The sequence below is a fragment of the Oncorhynchus clarkii genome, chromosome 30 (genome assembly GCF_045791955.1).
Source record: "Oncorhynchus clarkii lewisi isolate Uvic-CL-2024 chromosome 30, UVic_Ocla_1.0, whole genome shotgun sequence".
Classification (NCBI taxonomy): Eukaryota; Metazoa; Chordata; class Actinopteri; order Salmoniformes; family Salmonidae; genus Oncorhynchus; species Oncorhynchus clarkii.
In genome coordinates, this window is record NC_092176.1 from 15,117,292 (window position 1) to 15,138,244 (window position 20,953).

A 20,953-nucleotide genomic window follows, 5' to 3' on the forward strand; every position below is an offset into this window, starting at 1 on the left:
CGTCTGGTAAGACAAGGGGCGGCAGACTTTGTATTTTTGTAAATAACAGCTGGTGCAGAATATCTAAAGAAGTCTGAAGGTTTTTACTCGCCTGAGGTAGAGTATCTCATGATAAACTGTAAACCACACTATCTACCTAGATAGTTTTCATCTGTATTTTTCATAGCTGTCTACATACCACCACCGACTGAGGCTGGCACTATGACCACACTCAATGAACTGTATTCCACCATATGCAAACAGGAAAACGCTCATCCAAAGGCGGCTCTCTTTATGGTCGGGGACTTTAATGCAGGGAAACTTGAATCGGTCTTACCAAATTTATATCAGCATGTTAAATGTGCAACCAGAGGGAAAAAAAACTCTGGACCACCTTTACACACACAGAGAGGCATACAAAGCTCTCCCTCACCCTCCGTTTGGCAAATCTGACCATAATTCCATCCTCCTGATTCCTGCTTACAAGAAAAAATTTAAGCAGGAAGCATCAGTGACTCGATCAATAAAAAAGTGGTAAGATGAAGCAGATGCTAAGTTACATGACTGTTTTGCTAGCACAGACTGGGATATGTTCCAGGATTCCTCCGATGGGATTGAGGACTACACCACATCAATCTTTGGCTTCATTAATAAGTGCATAGATGACGTCGTCCCCACAGTGACCATACGTACATACCCCAACCAGAAGCCATGGATTACATGCAACATCCGCACTGAGCTAAAGGCTAGAGCTGCCGCTTTCAAGGAGCGGGACTCTAACCCGGAAGCTTATAAGAAATCCTGCTATACCCTCCGACGAACAATCAAACAGGCAGAGCGTCAATACAGGACTAAGATCGAATAGTACTACTCCAGCTCTGACGCTGGTCGGATGTGGCAGGGCTTGCAAACAATTACAGACTACAAAGGGAAGCACACCCAAGAGCTGCCCAGTGACACGAGCCTACCAGACGAGCTAAACTACTTCTATGCTAATAGCACTGAAACATGCATGAGAGCACCAGCTGTTCTGGAAGACTGTGTGATCACGCTCTCCGCAGCCGATGTGAGTAAGACCGTTAAACAGGTCAACATTCACAAGGCTGCAGGGCCAGACGGATTACCAGGATGTGTACTGGGAGCTTGCGCTGGCCAACTGGCAAGTGTCTTCACTGACATTTTCAACCTCTCCCTGTCCGAGTCTGTAATACCAACATGTTTGAAGCAGTCCCTGTGCCCAAGAACACTAAGGTAACCTGCCTAAATGACTACTGACCCGTAGCACTCACATCTGTAGCCATGAAGTGCTTTGAAAGGCTGATCTTGGCTCACATCAACACCATTATCCTAGAAACCCTAGACCCCCTCCAGTTTGCATACTGCCCTAACAGATCCACAGATGATGCAATCTCTATTGCACTCCACACTGCCCCTTCCCACCTGGACAAAAGGAACACCTATCTGAGAATGCTATTCATTGACTACAGCTCAGCGTTCAACACCATAGTGCCCTCAAAGTTTATCAAAAAGTCTGGGACAACACCTCCCTCTGCAACTGGATCCTGGACTTCCTGACGGACCGCCGCCAGGTGGTAAGGGACGGTATCAACACATTTGCCACGCTGATCCTCAACACAGGGGCCCCTCAGGGGTAAGTGCTCAGTCCCCTCCTGTACTCCCTGTTCACTCATGACTGCACAGCCAGACAAGACTCCAATAGCATCATTGAGATTGCCAATGACACAAACGTGGTAGGCCTGATCACCGACAACGACGAGACAGCCTATAGGGAGAAGGTCAGAGACCTGTCCGTGTGGTGCCAGGACAACAACCTCTCCTTCAACGTGATCAAGACAAAGGAGATGATTGTGGACAACAGGAAAAAGAGGACCGAGCATGCCCCCATTCTCATCGACGGGGCTTTAGTGGAGCAGGTTAAGAGCTTCAAGTTCCTTGGTGTCACCAACAAACTAACATGGTCCAAGTCGACCAAGACAGTTGTGACGAGGGCACGACAAAACCTATTCCCCCTCAGGAGACTGAAAAGATTTGGCATGGGTCCTCAGATCCTCAAAAGGTTCTACAGGTGCACCATCGAGAGCATCCTGACTGGTTGTGTCACTGCCTGGTATGGCAACTGCTCGGCCTCCGACGCCAAGGCACTACAGAGGCTAGTGTGTACGGCCCAGTACATCACTGGGGCAACGTTTCCTGCTATCCTGGACAGTGACACACACATACATATATATATATATATATACATACAGTGGGGCAAAAAATTATTTAGTCAGCTACCAATTGTGCAAGTTCTCCCACTTAAAAAGATGAGAGAGGCCTGTAATTTTCATCATAGGTGCACTTCAACTATGACAGACAAAATGAGGGGGAAAAAAACAGAAAATCACATTGTAGGATTTTTATGAATTTATTTGCAAATTATGGTGGAAAATAAGCATTTGGTCACCTACAAACAAGCAAGACTTCTGGCTCTCACAGACCTGTAACTTCTTCTTTAAGAGGCTCCTCTGTTCTACACTTGTTACCTGTATTAAATGGCACCTGTTTGAACTTGTTATCAGTATAAAAAGACAACTGTCCACAACCTCAAACAGTCACACTCCAAACTCCACTATGGCCAAGACCAAAGAGCTGTCAAAGGACACCAGAAACTAAATTGTAGACCTGCACCAGGCTGGTAAGACTGAATCTGCAATAGGTAAGCAGCTTGGTTTGAAGAAATCAACTGTGGGAGTAATTATAGGAAATGGAAGACATACAAGACCACTGATAATCTCCCTCGATCTGGGGCTCCACGCAAGATCTCACCCCGTGGGGTCAAAATGATCACAAGGACGGTGAGCAAAAATCATAGAACCACACGGGGGGACCTAGTGAATGACCTGCAGAGAGCTGGGACCAAAGTAACAAAGCCTACCATCAGTAACACACTACGCCGCCAGGGACTCAAATCCTGCAGTGCCAGACGTGTCCCCCTGCTTAAGCCAGTACATGTCCAGGCCCGTCTGAAGTTTGCTAGAGAGCATTTGGATGATCCAGAAGAAGATAGGGAGAATGTCATATGGTCAGATGAAACCAAAATATAACTTTTTGGTAAAAACTCAACTCGTCGTGTTTGGAGGACAAAGAATGCTGAGTTGCATCCAAAGAACACCATACCTACTGTGAAGCATGGGGGTGGAAACATCATGCTTTGGGGCTGTTTTTCTGCAAAGGGACCAGGACAACTGATCCGTGTAAAGGAAAGAATGAATGGGGCAATGTATCTTGAGATTTTGAGTGAAAATCTCCTTCCATCAGCAAGGGCATTGAAGATGAAACGTGGCTGGGTCTTTCAGCATGACAATGATCCCAAACACACCGCCCGGGCAACGAAGGAGTGGCTTCGTAAGAAGCAATTCAAGGTCCTGGAGTGGCCTAGCCAGTCTCCAGAGCTCAACCCCATAGAAAATCTTTGGAGGGAGTTGAAAGTCTGTGTTGCCCAGCAACAGCCCCAAAACATCACTGCTCTAGAGGAGATCTGCATGGAGGAATGGGCCAAAATACCAGCAACAGTGTGTGAAAACCTTGTGAAGACTTACAGAAAACGTTTGACCTCTGTCATTGCCAACAAAGGGTATATAACAAAGTATTGAGATAAACTTTTGTTATTGACCAAATACTTATTTTCCACCATAATTTGCAAATAAATTCATTAAAAATCCTACAATGTGATTTTCTGGATTTATTTTTCTCATTTTGTCTGTCATAGATGAAGTGTACCTATGATGAAAATTACAGGCCTCTCTCATCTTTTTAAGTGGGAGAACTTGCACAATTGGTGGCTGACTAAATACTTTTTTGCCCCACTGTATATATCCACACTACCGTTCAAAAGTTTGGGGTCACTAAGAAATGTCCTTGTTTTTGAAAGAAGAGCAATTTTTTTGTCCATTAAAATAACATCAAATCGATCATAAATACAGTGTAGACATTGTTAATGTATTATATGACTGAAGAGGTGACTCTGGGATGCTGGCCTTCTAGGCAGAGTTGCAAAGAAAACGCCATATCTCAGTCTGGCCAATAAAAACAAAAGATTAAGATGGGCAAATGAACACAGACACTGGACAGAGGAATTCTGCCTAGAAGGCCAGCATCCCAGAGTCGCCTCTTCACTGTTGACATTGAGACTGTTTTTTTGCGGGTACCATTTAATGAAGCTGCCAGTTGAGGACTTGTGAGGCGCCTGTTTCTCAAACTAAACACTCTAATGTACTTATCCTCTTGCTCAGTTGTGCACTGGGGCCTCCCACCCCCTTTCTATTCTGGTTAGAGCCAGTTTGAGCTGTTCTGTGACAGGAGTAGTACACAGCGTTGTACGAGATCTTCAGTTTCTTGGCAATTTCTCGCATGGAATAACCTTCACGTCTCAGAACAAGAATAGACTGATGAGTTTCAGGAGAAAGTTATTTGTTTCTGGCCATTTTGAGCCTGTAATCGAACCCACAAATGCTGATGCTCTTGTCTAAAGAAGGCCAGTTTTATTACTTCTTTAATCAGCACCACAGTTTTCAGCTGTGCTAACATAATTGCAAAAGGGTTTTCTATTGATCAATTAGCCTTTTAAAATTATCAACTTGGATTAGCTAACACAACGTGCAATTGGGACACAGGAGTTATGTTTTCTGATAATGGGCGTCTACGCCTATGTAGATATTCCATTAAAAATCAGCCGTTTCCATCTACAATAGTCATTTACAACATTAACAATGTCTACACTCAATTCAATGTTATTTTAATGGACAAAAAATGTGCTTTTCTTTCAAAAACAAGGACATTTCTAAGTGACCCCAAACTTTTGAACTGTAGTGTATATTTTTATTTTTTAAAACCTCATTGTTGTTTAGCGGCTTGTATTTAAGCATTTCGCTGTTGTTTTCGGCGCGTGTGACTAATACAATTTGATTTTAGCTCTTTGTGAGGGAAGAGGTGTGACAGACCGGTAGTTTGGCCTGTCTCATCTTGGGGAGTATTTTCCTCTGTGCCCAGCCTAACGGGAGGTAGGAGCCAGAGGACGGGTAGTGATGAGTGTGGAGGTGAGGGTACATCTGCCTGCAAGACAGATGGATGAGTCCACACTGTCAAGATGCTGATCGGTTTCACACAGATATCATTAACTGACTGCTATTTATCCAGTTAGCCTGTTTAGACTGACAAATGAAAGGACGCTGCTAGAGATGGCATGCTTACAATATGCACCAGGGTGAGGCCCCATTTACTGTAACCACAGCCCAGACCTGGAGACATGGGACCATTGATAACCACCTGTCTGGCTGACTGAATCCACAAATATCTCCTCCACTCGACATTTGCAAATCCCATTGTTATGACTGACTTAAGATGACTGTTTTAAGGTATTTTCAGCCCAAATATATTAAAACAGACAGCGATGTTTTACTGTTCTATTTTCCAACTCCTTTCACCTCCCCTTACTCCTCTCTCTATTCACACTTGTTCTGTTTATTTTTTCTCGTCCTTTGTACTGAAACACCTTATTATAACACACATACTGCACTGTACACGCATGCAGACACATACAGCGTACCTGGATGGTGGTCATCCCCATGTCCAGTCCCACGAGTATGCACCCGTCTTGTAGCTGAGCTATCTGGGGGTCCTCCACCTTCAGGAAGTCCCACACCAGCCCAGTGATGTCCATCTGCCAATCACTGCCCAGCATGAAGGTCAGCTGACCACGGGGGTCGGCAGCTTCGGCCACGAAGTGTGTCAACACTCGAACCATGGCATTCTGGTACTGTAACGTGCAGCTCCTTCCTCTCCGGTCTTCATCATCCTCATCATCACTGTCCAGTGCAGACCTGCCATTACAAACAAAGCCAGTCATTTAACATGAGAAACTAAACCCAACACTGGACAAGTCTAACATGAACATCTCTACACCCACCCACTGATAGCAAATTCTGTTCAGAACGCTATAGGCAACCAATCATCTTCTCAAAGAAGGAAGTGTGTCTCAATGAGAATATTTATTGCAGTGTGAAAACAAGGCTTACAAGGTTACACTGTTGCTACACTGTTGCTACACTGTTGTAAAGTTGCTTTTAAACAAATAACTATGTCATACATACACAGCACACTTTTAGTAAGATAAATATCAGTGTTTGCTTTGTAGAAGTAAATCTGCCACAGCAGCACTTGTGTCAAGCAGTGGGACAGGACAGGCGTGCCTCTGATAAACACCAGTGCTTTGTCAACAGTGTGCTAATCACAGCACTGCAAATAGTTCCATCTAAGCAAGCCTAAATATCTTATATTGAGTGATATTTAAAAAAAAAAATCTTACCAAAATAAGCTAATAATTTTGCTTATTTTAATCTTAAATGGAAACTCCAACAATTTTAAACCTAATTTTCTTGATCTCCAGCACAATACCAGTGTCTACATTTGTGAAAACAGCATATTTCTACGTTTTGTAAAACAAATAAAAAGTTGCAAAGTTCTACCCGATCTTCAAAAGTTAAAACAGTGATTTTCAAACACCGAGATTCGCTGTGACGTAGGGAACAAAAAACAATATTCTCCCTCTGGCTAGAAACTCATTACAGGTTTTTCAAAATCACAGTTTTTCTTACTTTTAATCCTACCCTGTGAGCATTTTGTAGGACCTTATCTTTCTAACCACAGATCATAGGAATGTGCCGTTTCCATATACAGTGCTGTGAAAAAGTATTTTCCCCCTTTCAAATTTTCTCTACTTTTGCATATTTTTTATATTGAACATTATCAGAGCTTCAACCAAAACCTAATATTAGATAAAGGGAACCTGAGTGCACAAATAACAGAACAATGACATACTTATATCATTTATTTCATAATCAAAGTTATGCAATACCCAATGCCCCTGTGTGAAAAGTAATTGCCCCCTTACACTCAATAACTGGTTATGCCACCTTTAGCAGCAATAACTCCAAACAAATCACTTAGACTTGAAGTCACTTAGACTTGATTGTACAGAGCAGAACTCATGGTTCCTTCTATTTAGTTGTCCAGTTCCTGAGAAAGCAAAGCATCCCCAAACCATCACACAACCACCACCACAGGTTCTTACTGTGGAATGCAGTGTTTGGTTTTCGCCAGGCATAATGGGACCCATGTCATCCAAAAAGAATGTCAGGCCATCCATCTGTGAGCTGAAGATGAAGCTCAGCTGGGTCATGCAGCAAAACAATGATCCAAAACACACAATCAAGTCCACATGAAAATGGTTAAAAAGCCATTTTTAAAAGATATTTTACCTTAAATTGTCTTTAAAAAAAATGTAAGTGAATTATCACTTATGTAAGTTTTGGTTTAGATTACATAAGATATTAAGGCTTTCTTTGATTTCATTTTTTGCAGTGAGGGCTTCACCTCACGTCTGGCAATAAACACATACACCTACAAGGTTTGATATCATAATGGGAGAGAAAAGAGTGAAAGTTAATCTCTGGAAATGTAATTCTGGTGATTATCCTCTCTGATTGTATTTTTTCCTGTCCGACACCGTTAATATGTATCCCTCGATGTGTGGCAGAATGGGGTCTGGCAATGAAGAGTGAAGACGCTAGCTAAGCTGGTTAGAGATCAGCCTTAAGGCTCAGCATTTCCACTGACAAGATAAGAAGGGTTATTTTGACAAGTACTCACAGCAATGAATTAGTCTTCAGTAAAACATAATACAACAAGTAAAGTGAATAAAGAATTGCAAATGCCTGTCTGCGTTTATTACACTGCGGTGGGACATTTCCAACTTAACTTAACTGTAATATGGAATATGCCTCGAGGTGCCGATTCAGCAGATACCAGATTACATTTGGACCTGGCAAAATGTGGAAGCTATACCATCCGCTAGGGGCAACATGAGTGCCTATTACCATCTAGTAGGTTTGCCATCTAGTAGGTTTTGCTAGGGTGTTGTGGATGGGGATAGTGGATGGGCGTTTAAGCCACTGACTGGTTCCGAGGGTCACGTGCTAGGCACTCATTTTAGTTTTTTGGTTTAAAGCCTTTCCCAAAACCTTAACCCTTAACCACTCAGAATTAATGCCTAAACTTAAGTTTAACCCCATCACTAACCTTAACCCTAAACTTAACCATTCAAAATTAATGCCTAAACGTAAGTTTTTGTTTAACTTTTGCTGAGTTTGGCTGACAGCTAAGATATGCCACTAAGGCGTAATTAGAACGTCAAGCCATGGCATAATTCTATGACAACTAATATACAGCACCACATGGCGTAATTCTGTTGCTGCAGTTACGCCACGGGTTGGCGTTTTATTTGGAGATTGGGTTGGGGTTTAGCTGATCTAGTTTACAAATACTGTAGTGAGGGTCTTCCCTTGACATGTCCTTTCCAGCAGAGCTTCCAGCTCCTATAGGCCAGGGTATGGATAGTGGACAGGTACAGTCCAGGGGGATTATTCCAAGTATGGGTAGAGGGAGAGGATGTGATTGGGGCAGAGTGAGAGAATGTGATTGGGAAAGAGTGAGAGTATGTAATTGGAAACCGAGTGAGAGCATGTGATTGGGTCAGAGTGAGAGAATGTGAAAGGGCAGAGTGAGCGCATGTGATTGGGGCAGAGTGAGAGAATGTGAAATGGCAGAGTGAGCGCATGTGATTGGGGCAGAGAGAGCAAATGTGTTTGGGACAGAATGAGCAGAGGTCCTGTGTGCATTATGTGTGCATTATCAGTTGATGGCTCCCAATCCCTATTGCTAGTATTTTACTCCTGACATAAATCTAATCTGCAGGAAGGCACGGTGCAGCGGTCTCCAATCTAATCTAAGATTAAAGGCCCAGTGCAGTCAAAAACGTGATTTCCTGTGTTTTATATACATTTCCACACTATGTGGTTGTAATGATACTGTGAAATTGTGAAATTTATGATAATGCCCTTTTAGTGTAAGAGCTGGTTGAGAAGACATACATTTCACCCTGTTTTTGTGGGATGGAGTTTTGGCATTCCATGGGGACATCACCATGCGGTAAATTAATCTAATAGACCAATAAGAAGAGTCCAAACCTCTCTGCCAATAACCGCAAATATTCAGTTTTCCCCTCCCCACTCAGACCACTCCCAGACAGTCCTAGCAAAAATCTTGCTTGATAAATTGCCCATTGCTGAAAAGCTATTTTGTTTATTTTTGACCATTTTAATTGAAAACAATCACTATAACCAGGTCTCCATCCAACCTTGTTATGCCAGTAAAGTACATGTTGGATAAAAAATGTCACGGCAGGCCTGATGGAAACAGCACATTTTTTGGTAAACTTTTGAAACGTCGAACAAATAAACTACACGAGACAAGGTGGGATATTTCTGTGTTGGTAAAATTCATTATGGGAGAAATGGTGGTATATTGGCAAATGTATAAAAAAAACAGAAATATCACATTTATATAAGTATTCAGACCCTTTACTCAGTACTTTATTAAAGCACCTTTGGCAGCGATTACAGCCTCGAGTCTTCTTCGGTATGATGCGACAAGCTTGGAACATCTGTATTTGGGGAGTTTCTCACATTCTTCTCTGCAGATCCTCTCAAGCTCTGTCAGGTTGGATGGGGAGCTTCGCTGCACAGCTATTTTCAGGTCTCTCCAGAGATGTTCAATCGGGTTCACGTCCGGGCTCTGGCTTGGCCACTCAAGGATATTTGAAGACTTGTCCCGAAGCCACTCCTGCATTGTCTTGGCTGTGTGCTTAGGGTTGCTGTCCTATTGGAAGGTGAACCTTTGTCCCAGTCCGAGGTCCTGAGCACTCTGGAGCAGGTTTTCATCAAGGATCTCTCTGTACCAGTGTTTCCTCTGTGTTAATTTAAGTGTGGCGCTACACCACGACAGAATCATTCCCACCACACCAAAAGAAACATAGTTTCAATAAAGTTCTGTGAAGCACATTTACCTTTCTTGGTAAATAGATAATCTCAAGAAAGTGACCAGTGTTCGATACAGACGCTCTGCGGCACGAAACACAATCCACTTGAATCACTTCAGAATGCACCTGCGCGAGAAACGGTACACCAGGAACCGGTGCCTGAGTGACCAGTGGGTAATACATAAGCTCTACGGTGCAAAACACAATTCACGTGAATCACCTCAGAATGCTCCTGTGTGAGAAACTGCAAGAAAGGTATGTTAGCTTGTTTGTTTGACTAACGTTAGCTAGCCAACTAGTCGAAGATACTTGGACCTTTTATCTATATTTTCAGTGGAAAAACTCCCCCATAAAGAAAATTACAATTAAAAACAGGTTCAGCCCCTGGTTTGACCGTGATCTGGCAGAGTTACTTCACCTCAAGAATTTAATTTGGCGAAACGCTCGGCACACACACTCAGGCTGACTGGCTCTCGTTCAGGCAAATGAGAAATAAGTGCACTCAGGCTATCCGGAAGGCCAAAGTTAGATACTTTAAGGAGCATTTCTCTCTCTATGGGTCAAACCCCAAGACGTTATGGAAAACGATTAAAAACCTAGAGAATAAACCCTCCTCCTCACAGCTGCCCATGTCCCTTAAAGTTGATGATGTGGTTGTTACTGAAAAGAAGCACATGGCTGAGCTTTTTAAATCACCACTTCATTAAGTCGGGATTCCTATTTGACTCAGCCATGCCTTCTTGCCCGTCCATCATTTCCTCATCTCCCACCCCTTCTAATGCGACTAGCCCCGATGCTCCTCCCTCTTTTTCCCCTGCCCCGCTACAAAGTTTCTCCCTGCAGGCAGTCACTGAGTCCGAGGTGCTAAAGGAGCTCCTTAAACTTGACCCCCAAAAAACATCTGGGTCAGATGGTTTGGACCCTTTCTTCTTTAAGGTTGCAGCCCCTATCATCACCAAGCCTATCTCTGACCTCTTTAACCTCTCTCCTCTCTGGGAAGGTTCCCATTGCTTGGAAGGCCCATTGCTTCTGCCACCCGTTCTGCCATTCACAAAGGTCCCCAAAGCACACACATACCTGGGTCGCTCGTCTTTTCAGTTCGCTGCAGCTAGTGACTGGAACGAGCTCCAAAAAAACACTCAAACTGGACAGTTTTATCTCCATCTCTTCATTCAAAGACTCAATCATGGACACTCTTACTGACAGTTGTGGCTGCTTTGCGTGATGTATTGTTGTCTCTACCTTCTTGCCCTTTCTGAGTGCCCAATAATGTTTGTACCATGTTTTGTGCTGCTACCATTTGTGCTGCTGCCATGTTGTGTTGCTACCATGTTGTTGTCATGTTGTGTTGCTACCATGCTGTGTTGTCATGTGTTTCTGCTATGCTATGTTGTTGTTTAAGGTCTCTCTTTATGTAGTGTTGTGGTGTCCTATATATATATATATATTTTTTTTTATCCCAACCCCCGTCCCCACAGGAGGCCTTTTACCTTTTGGTAAATAAAGGTTAAATAAATCAATAAATTAAATAAATAAGTTAACTACATAAGCTAGCTATAACCTAAAAACTCTACTACCATAATTTATATCTATAATATTGCTGCCACAATTGTAACGGCAATTAGCTATCCAATATCCTCAAGTATGTTGATGATAGGAACATGGTTAACTAGCGTTACTAGTCTAGCAAGTTAGCTAGTTAGTTCGTTTGGAACTGTATCAAGTGCAAGCAAGATAGCTCCATTTATCTGTCTTTGATTATTTATTTTTTCTCAGAATAGTTTATTGAAATATTTCCAGCCACAGCAGCGAACAAGAAAGGGAGAGCAGTGACAAGAGTGTCAGGTAATGTTAACTTAGCTAGCTAGCGTCAAATCAGCCTGAATGAAATGAAACTTTATTTTGTTAGTTAACTCTTTAAAAGCTTAAGCTATTGGTTTTATAACAAGTGTGATCGATGCTTGGCTGCTGTTTGACAAGCAAAAATAATCTTGCTCTTTTGTCCATAATAATCTTATCATGTAGGCTATACCCGCACTGTATATGCAAGCTGTTAGCTAGAGCACATGTGCCAATACCAGAGTGGGCACTTACGCTATATAACGCAAACATTTTTGTGACAAAACCATCAGTAGAATTAATTTGCACATTGGAATTTAACAGCAAAAGTTATTTTTATGTGCACTATGTCATCATGCACAGCCTTTTATCCACAAGTTAATTTGATGGAAAAACATCTCTGGTGGAAAAAATGTGCATATTGTTTTTTTTTTTACAAATTTTGGAATATTCGCAATTGGTCGCCAATTGGGTGGAAACCTAGCTAATAACGTACTTACTTGTTTCCCAGAATGATTTGATATTGAGATAAAAAACGGCTGCATTGGACCTTTAATCTAATAGGTAAATCCAACTCGGGGAACAACCTACATCTGAAAGAAATTTCTCTCTCTCCTTTATTCACTCTCATTCCCAGATTGAGCTTCGGAAGAAATGTTTGTATCATGCTGATTTTCCACTGCCCCGTGGACTCTGTTAGGTAATTGTTTTGGCATATTGCTGCATGTTGTTTTTCTATTACAGAGACCTAACGAAGGTCATTTGAGGAGAAATGGACAGAACTGCAGCTGCATTTTCTCTTCCAAGAAAATCTATAGCTTTTATGGTCTACATTTCTGAACAGCATTCAAGTGCGGGTGCACAATGTAATGTCAAAGGAGGCCAGTTAGTGTCATTGTTTTGGCAAGATCAGCACTTTTTTTCCCACACAAGCGCTTACAGTGGGAAGATAACGTATGAGGCAGCAAAGCAGCCCCAGACCATGATGCTCCCTCCACCATAGTTTACAGTTGGGATGAGGTTTTGATGTTGGGTGTGCTGTGCCTTTTTTTCTCCACACATAGTGTTGTGTGTTCCTTCCAAACAACACAACTTTAGTTTCATCTGTCCTCAGAATATTTTGCCAGTAGCTCTGTGGAACATCCAGGTGCTCTTTTGCGTCTTCAGATGTGCAGCATTGTTTTTTTTTGGACAGCAGTGGCTTCTTCCGTGGTGTCCTCCCATAAACACCATTCTTGTTTAGTGTTTTACGTATTGTAGACCCGTCAACAGAGATGTTAGCATCTTCCGGAGATTTAGCTGACACTCTAGGATTCTTCTTAACCTCATTGAGCATTCTGCGCTGTGCTCTTGCAGTCATCTTTAGTGGACAGCCACTCCTAGGGAGAGTAGCAAAAGCGCTGAAATTTCTGCATTTATAGACAATTTGTCTTACCGTGGACTGACTTTTAGAGATCATTTTGTAACCCTTACCAGCTTTATGCAAGGCAACAATTCTTAATCTTAGGTCTTCTGAGATCTCTTTTGTTTGAGGCATAGTACACATCAGGCAATGCTTCTTGTGAATAGCAAACTCAAATTTTGTGACTGTTTTCTATGGGGCAGGGCAGCTCTAACCAAAATCTCCAGTCTCGTCTTATTGATTCAACTCCAGGTTAGTTGACTCCTGACTTCAATTAGCTTTTGGAGAAGTCATTAGCCTAGGGGTTCACATACTTTTTCCAACCTACACTGTGAATATTTAAATTATGTATTTAATATAGACAAGAAAAATAAAATAATTTGTGTGTTATTAGTTTAAGCACACTGAGTTTGTCTATTGTTGTGACTTATATGAAGATCAGATCAAATTTATGCAGAAATCCAGGTAATTCCAAAGGGTTCACATACTTTTTCTTGCCACTGTATATTATTAGAAACATGCAGATGTTCTAAAAACAGAACATAAGAAGCACTTCCCAAATGCAACCTGTAACAAAGGAAACATAGCCATGATAAGAAAAGCATCATGACATGTTGCACATCCCTCACAGAGAGCACACTTGTATCCCTGAGCGAGGGGAATTAATTAATGAGCCTGCTTGTAAACGGTTTTCTTGGAGGGGGCTGGTAGGGGGGGAGCAAACCTTGCAAATTAAACACTGAACCTACCGTTCTGGCAAGCACCCCACTCCCAAGGCCTGGACACTGTCGCCAGGGCCGGCTCCAGGCATAAGCGACATATGCGGTTACTTAGGGCCCCCGGGTCTCAACTTACTATTGAGAGTTAGAATAGTAAAATACACCAGGTGCAATTTCAATATTTGGTTGTACATCAGCAGTTTTTCTCTTGTTATGTCAGTCACTCAATTAGTTGACAATTAGCCATGTACATTTTTTGATTGGTAGTTAGTCTAGCCAGCTATTTAAACTTCTAGTAATCATGGCCGAATACTGACCAGGCACGCAGGGTGCATGCACAGGGGCCTTGACTTCCAGGGGGCTGACATTGATTTTGTTAGTCAGTCTCACTCAGATATCATATTAACATGGCATAATTTGTAGAATTGTAGGAATTTAGCTTTAAAGGCCCCCAACAGAGGGCAATTCCACCCTTATTTCAATGTAATGCCTGTCCTATAGCGTTAAGTCTTGTTTAGGTTCCACCTTCGAAGAATAATGCAGGCTTCTAATACATATTCAGGAATTGGGGGTGGGAACGTTGTGGTGATTTCCACATGTAGCAGAGAAATAACAACAAGTAGGGCTGTCAGTGCAGCTAGCTAGCATTATCGAGCTAGCAATCTGTTACACCGTATTCCAAAGATTAGCCAGCTGGCTAAGCTATGGCCGGTTCTGGAGATGGATTTGTCACAGGTATTTAGGGAAAACTTTGCCACAGATGAATAGGAAAAAACTTGGACTTTGCCATCTATTGTTATCTCCAAGGTTTTGGCATGTTCCATTCGGCCGCAAATCCGCCATTGATATAGAAAGAATAAGATGAAGCTCTGGTAATATGGATAGCCTAACTATTGAAAGGTTTGGACTAGAGATGCGCCATGTTCATTACATTACATTCTAATGAACACTGTGAAAACTTTGGTAAGCTACTGGCAGGCTATTCGGCTAAATTAAATTTAAAACTAAAACATTCCTCTCCACCGTCAAGAAAAGAGGCCACTAAAATGTTTTGCCACTAAGTGGCGGGCCCCCCAACTAGAAGCTAGAGCCGGCCCTGACTGTCATTCCCCCTCCCTCTCTCTTTCTCTCTCTTTGTCTCTCCTCTCTCTTTCTTTCTCTCTCTCCCCCGTGTCTGTGTGGAACACTTGGCAGCCTATCAGACGGAGGCAGGTCCCTTCTCTTGGTATTGTGGCTCTGAGTGGCCCCCTTGCTCTGTGGACGGGTGCTGGTGCCCGCTCTTGTCACCAGTCACGCTGCTACTTTGCAAGGTCACGCCTGTTATTCCCTGATAAACAAAGACGGTCTGTCTCTCAGAGGTCTGTCGGCAGCCAAGCCAGAATGGACACACTCTCATCAACAACAACAGAAATGGGCTGTCCCAACACACATTTGGAAAACAACATCGCACATAACACAACAAGCCCCCACAAATCCAAACTACAGTGAGCTCCAAAAGTATTGGGACAGTGACACATGTTGTTGTTTTGGCTCTGTACTCCAGCACTTTGGATTTGAAATGATACAATGGCTACGAGGTTCAAGTGCAGACTGTCAGCTTTAATGTGAGGGTATTTTTATCCATATCGGGTGAAACATTTAGAAATTACACCACTATTTGTGCATAGTCCCCCCATGTTAGGTGATCAAAGGTATTGGGACAAATTCACTTATAAACTCAGCAAAAAAAGAAGCGTCCTCTCACTGTCAACTGTGTTTATTTTCAGCAAACTTAACGTGTAAATATTTGTATGAACATAACAAGATTCAACAACTGAGACATAAACTGAACAAGTTCCACAGACATGTGACTAACAGAAATGGAATAATGTGTCCCTGAACAAAGGGGGGGTCAAAATCTCCTTCTCATGGACTGCACCAGATTTGCCAGTTCTTGCTGTGACATGTTACCCCACTCTTCCACCAAGGCAAGTTCTCTGACATTTCTGGGGGGAATGGCCCTAGCCCTCACCCTTCGATCCAACAGGTCCCAGACGTGCTCAATGGGATTGAGATCTGGGCTCTTCGCTGGCCATGGCAGAACACTGACATTCCTGTCTTGCAGGAAATCATGCACAGAATGAGCAGTATGGCTGGTGGCATTGTCATGCTGGAGGGTCATGTCAGCATGAGCCTGCAGGAAGGGTACCACATGAGGGAGGAGGATGTCTTCCCTGTAACGCACAGCGTTGAGATTGCCTGCAATGACAACAAGCTCAGTCCGATGATGCTGTGACACACCGCCCCAGACCATGACGGACCCTTCACCTCCAAATCAATCCTGCTCCAGAGTACAGGCCTCGGTGTAACGCTCATTCCTTCAACGATAAACGCAAATCCAACCATCAACCCTGGTGAGACAAAACACAACTTTTTGCCAGTCTGGTCCAGCAAAGGTGGGTTTGTACCGTCTGTAAGCTGTTCGTGTCTTAACGACCGGTGCATGTTCATTAATTGTTTATGGTTCATTGAACAAGCATGGGAAACAGTGTTTGAACCCTTTACAATGAAGATCTGTGAAGTTATTTGGATTTGTACAAATTATCTTTGAAAGACAGGGTCCTGAAAAAAGGGGCGTTTCTTTTTTTGCTGAGTTTATGTCTATTAAAGTAGTCAAAAGTGTATTATTTTGCCCCATATTCCTAGCACTCAATGATTACATCAAACTTGTGATGCAGTGTTGGATGCATTTGCTGTTTGTTTTGGTTGTGTTTCAGATTACTTTGTGCCGAATAGAAATGAACGGTAAATAATGTATTGTGTCATTTTGGAGTCACCTTTATTGTAAATAATAATAGAATATGTTTCTAAACACTTCTACAATAATTTGGATGGTACCATGATTACGGATAGACGTGAATGAATCATGAATAATGATGAGTGAGAAAGTTATAGACGCACAAATATCATACCCCCAAGACATGCTAACCTCTCACCATTACAATAACATGGGAGGTTAACTTTTTTCGGGGGGTATGATATTTGTGCGTCTAACTTTCTCACTCATCATTATTCACGATTCATTCAAGTCTACCCGTAATCATGGTAGCATCCAAAACATGTTTAGAAGCAAATTCTATTCTTATTCACAGTAAAAGTGACTGCAAAATGACACAATTCAATATTTACCATTCATTTATTTGGATTTACCATTCATACCCTCAAATGAATGCTGTCAGTCTGCACTTTAACCTCATAGTCATTATATCCTTTCAAATCCAAAGTGCTGGAGTACAGAACCAAAACAACACAAAATGTGTCACTGTCCCAATACTTTTGGAGCTCACTGTATATGCCTCTTTGTAAGTCAGTGAAAAAGTTTAATGAGCCAGAGGCCTTTATTTCCAGGCTGGCAGGCGAGGGAAGGGACACTTTCCAGATACAATAGTGAATATGTCCAGTACTAATTCCAGTAGGTAGACCTGAGTTCTGCTCCCACCATTGGAGTGTGAGTCCAGCAGAAGAAGGTGTTGGTGGATAAGGTGTTAGAGGAGACGAGATCTCGGGCCTGGGGGGAGATGTGTGACCTTCACACAAAGGTTCATACAAAGGGCAGAACAATATCATATGTTGAAAATAAGAGCTTTTGTGCATGCTCTTTCGATCATCTCCATTTTCTGTCCACTTACCTGGCATGGACTGCATGGGTGAAGAGTTTGTCTATGTGATTCTATGGAGGGACATATACCTTTGGCTGCTGGTCATGATGGGCACCCTCCATCCCTTGATCTGGCTGAGCTCTGTGTCAGACACCTCGATCTGGAGGGGCAGCCGTGGGATCCACACATTCATCTCCAGTTGGGCACTCAGGTAGCTGTAGGTGAAGTTCACCATTATCCTCACCTTGCCCTTCATCTCCTTCCCATTCACAAACACGTAGTCACACCTGTCTGACACCTGGACAGGAATAGGAGAGGGGAGAGAAGCATGTGTGAGTGTCACCTAAAGAGATCCCCAACCAAGCAGCACCATCAGAACCAGACAAATCCAACTCAATGGACAAGGCTGGACACAAGCATGCACGTGGACACACACAGCTTTATTTTCATGACATTTCTGGACTTTTTGGGGAGTAAAAATGTTTCAACATTAAAAATCCTATTTTCCCTAACCCTTAACCTAACTTTAACCCTATCCTTAACCCCCAAAACCCTAACCTTAAGTCTTACCCTAACCTTAACCTCGAAACCTAACCCTTAAGCTTAAAATAGCATTTGAACAAATTTAGGACATGGAAAAAGTCCTGACTTTTTTAGTTCTTGTTTTCCTACCTTGTCAGGATATTGGGGTCATGATAAGGTAGGAGAACAAGTACACACACACACTTTTCAAACTGCAATGTACTGTACTGTACTGTAGGTTGTCTATCATTTTCACCCTAAAATGGACCAATATGAGATGCACTACAGTGTTGTGTGTCCCTCTGATACATTTTATCTAGCGTTTGTCCTTTGAAAAATAAGATGAAAGCTTCACTGTTCATCCATACTCTTTATTCCCAACTACAAAAGGAGAAAGGAGGAGGGCTGGGGCACATCTTAAATGTGTGGAGGGAGGGTTGCAATACAGGCCCTTAGATTACCAACAGATCTGGCCATGGCTACGTAGTACCAACAGAATGTAGAACCAACAGATGGCAGCAAGAGAAAGGAAGGCAGGTCTCCACTGATAACATGAAAACTCAAAACCATCTGTTTTGCAAATGGCCTTTCAGAGGAAATCACTGGGCCGATTGCATGACATTGAAAGATGCAGGGCTTCACAGCTCGTCATCGCTTCAGCTGGCTGACTCGCCCCTTCACTAGCAACTACTCCTTGATCCACACCCAGCCTCTATTTCTCAAAGCCTTATGATGAAGCCAGTTTAGCACCACAAATACAAAACACACACACAACCAAACACAACCACAAAGGTCATTCAGAGGTGTGGCCGGCAGCTGCAGGAGTGCATCAAACACAAAAACCCATGCACACAAACACAAAGATTCTAAAAGCATATGGAGTAGACAAACTATTTTTAAAGCAGATATTATGAGCAAACTCCCATTAGCAGTTTACTACTTCAATGAGACGAATTGAGATTAATTCATAAAATATGTTTTTCAATTTCAAAGTTGCTTCTTTACTGTCAGATATAAAAGACATGAATAAGCATTCATCATTTGCAGAACAGAGAGTGTATCCTCAAGCAAAAGGGCTTGTGTGACAGATAGCCAGCTCCTCCGGAGCTCTCCTCTCCCTGCATCACTGCTTGTCTGATGCAGCTTAAGAACCAGTGGCGTAGCTTCAGCCTGTGCGGTCACACCAGGGCCCGCGACGTACATGGGCCCGGTGACAGGCCCGGATCTGCGAGCCGCGGGCCCCGTATGTAATATGAATACCATCCCACCATCCTCAAGTATTAATTGTTGACGCGGGTCCATCACATCTACGATTTGACGAGAACATCTTTCTTTAACGTAGGCTATATGATAAATTATCTCATTGATGGTTTCACCGGAAAAATTATATTAATTTGCTAAATAAATCATATTATTCAATAGTTTCAATTACATGTTAAGATAATGAAATGCATTCTGGGATTCATTGTGCAAATACTCTCCAAAGCGTTGTTCTTATTATTATAATTTTTTTTAAAGAAAACAACAATGCAAAAAAAAAAAAAGGACAACTAAAATCATAACAGCAAGGCCAACTGTATATGTTTGAGTGCATGTCTGGCACTATTTACATACAGTGCCTTGCGAAAGTATTCGGCCCCCTTGAACTTTGCGACCTTTTGCCACATTTCAGGCTTCAAACATAAAGATATAAAACTGTATTTTTTTTGTGAAGAATCAACAACAAGTGGGACACAATCATGAAGTGGAACGACATTTATTGGATATTTCAAACTTTTTTAACAAATCAAAAACGGAAAAATTGGGCGTGCAAAATTATTCAGCCCCTTTACTTTCAGTGCAGCAAACTCTCTCCAGACGTTCAGTGAGGATCTCTGAATGATCCAATGTTGACCTAAATGACTAATGATGATAAATACAATCCACCTGTGTGTAATCAAGTCTCCGTATAAATGCACCTGCACTGTGATAGTCTCAGAGGTCCGTTAAAAGCGCAGAGAGCATCATGAAGAACAAGGAACACACCAGGCAGGTCCGAGATACTGTTGTGAAGAAGTTTAAAGCCGGATTTGGATACAAAAAGATTTCCCAAGCTTTAAACATCCCAAGGAGCACTGTGCAAGCGATAATATTGAAATGGAAGGAGTATCAGACCACTGCAAATCTACCAAGACCTGGCCGTCCCTCTAAACTTTCAGCTCATACAAGGAGAAGACTGATCAGAGATGCAGCCAAGAGGCCCATGATCACTCTGGATGAACTGCAGAGATCTACAGCTGAGGTGGGAGACTCTGTCCATAGGACAACAATCAGTCGAATATTGCACAAATCTGGCCTTTATGGAAGAGTGGCAAGAAGAAAGCCATTTCTTAAAGATATCCATAAAAAGTGTTGTTTAAAGTTTGCCACAAGCCACCTGGGAGACACACCAAACATATGGAAGAAGGTGCTCTGGTCAGATGAAACCAAAATTGAACTTTTTGGCAACAATGCAAAACGTTATGTTTGGCGTAAAAGCAACACAGCTGAACACACCATCCCCACTGTCAAACATGGTGGTGGCAGCATCATGGTTTGGGCCTGCTTTTCTTCAGCAGGGACAGGGAAGATGGTTAAAATTGATGGGAAGATGGGTGGAGCCAAATACTGGACCATGCTGGAAGAAAACCTGATGGAGTCTGCAAAAGACCTGAGACTGGGACGGAGATTTGTCTTCCAACAAGACAATGATCCAAAACATAAAGCAAAATCTACAATGGAATGGTTAAAAAATAAACATATCCAGGTGATAGAATGGCCAAGTCAAAGTCCAGACCTGAATCCAATCGAGAATCTGTGGAAAGAACTGAAAACTGCTGTTCACAAATGCTCTCCATCCAACCTCAATGAGCTCGAGCTGTTTTGCAAGGAGGAATGGGAA

General features: G+C 42.5%; 1 protein-coding gene across 1 annotated transcript in view; it reads right to left on the reverse strand.

Moving 5' to 3' along the window:
- Positions 1 to 20,953, reverse strand: part of LOC139389260 (transmembrane protein 132C) — a 215,902-nt gene that overhangs the window by 4,850 nt on the left and 190,099 nt on the right. Inside the window, exons 6-7 of the mRNA XM_071135811.1 lie at positions 17,601 to 17,809; positions 5,585 to 5,858 (exon numbers count right to left, since the gene is read on the reverse strand). Of these exons, the coding sequence (XP_070991912.1) occupies positions 5,585 to 5,858; positions 17,601 to 17,809 (483 nt within the window). The remainder of the gene's footprint in view (positions 1 to 5,584; positions 5,859 to 17,600; positions 17,810 to 20,953) is intronic.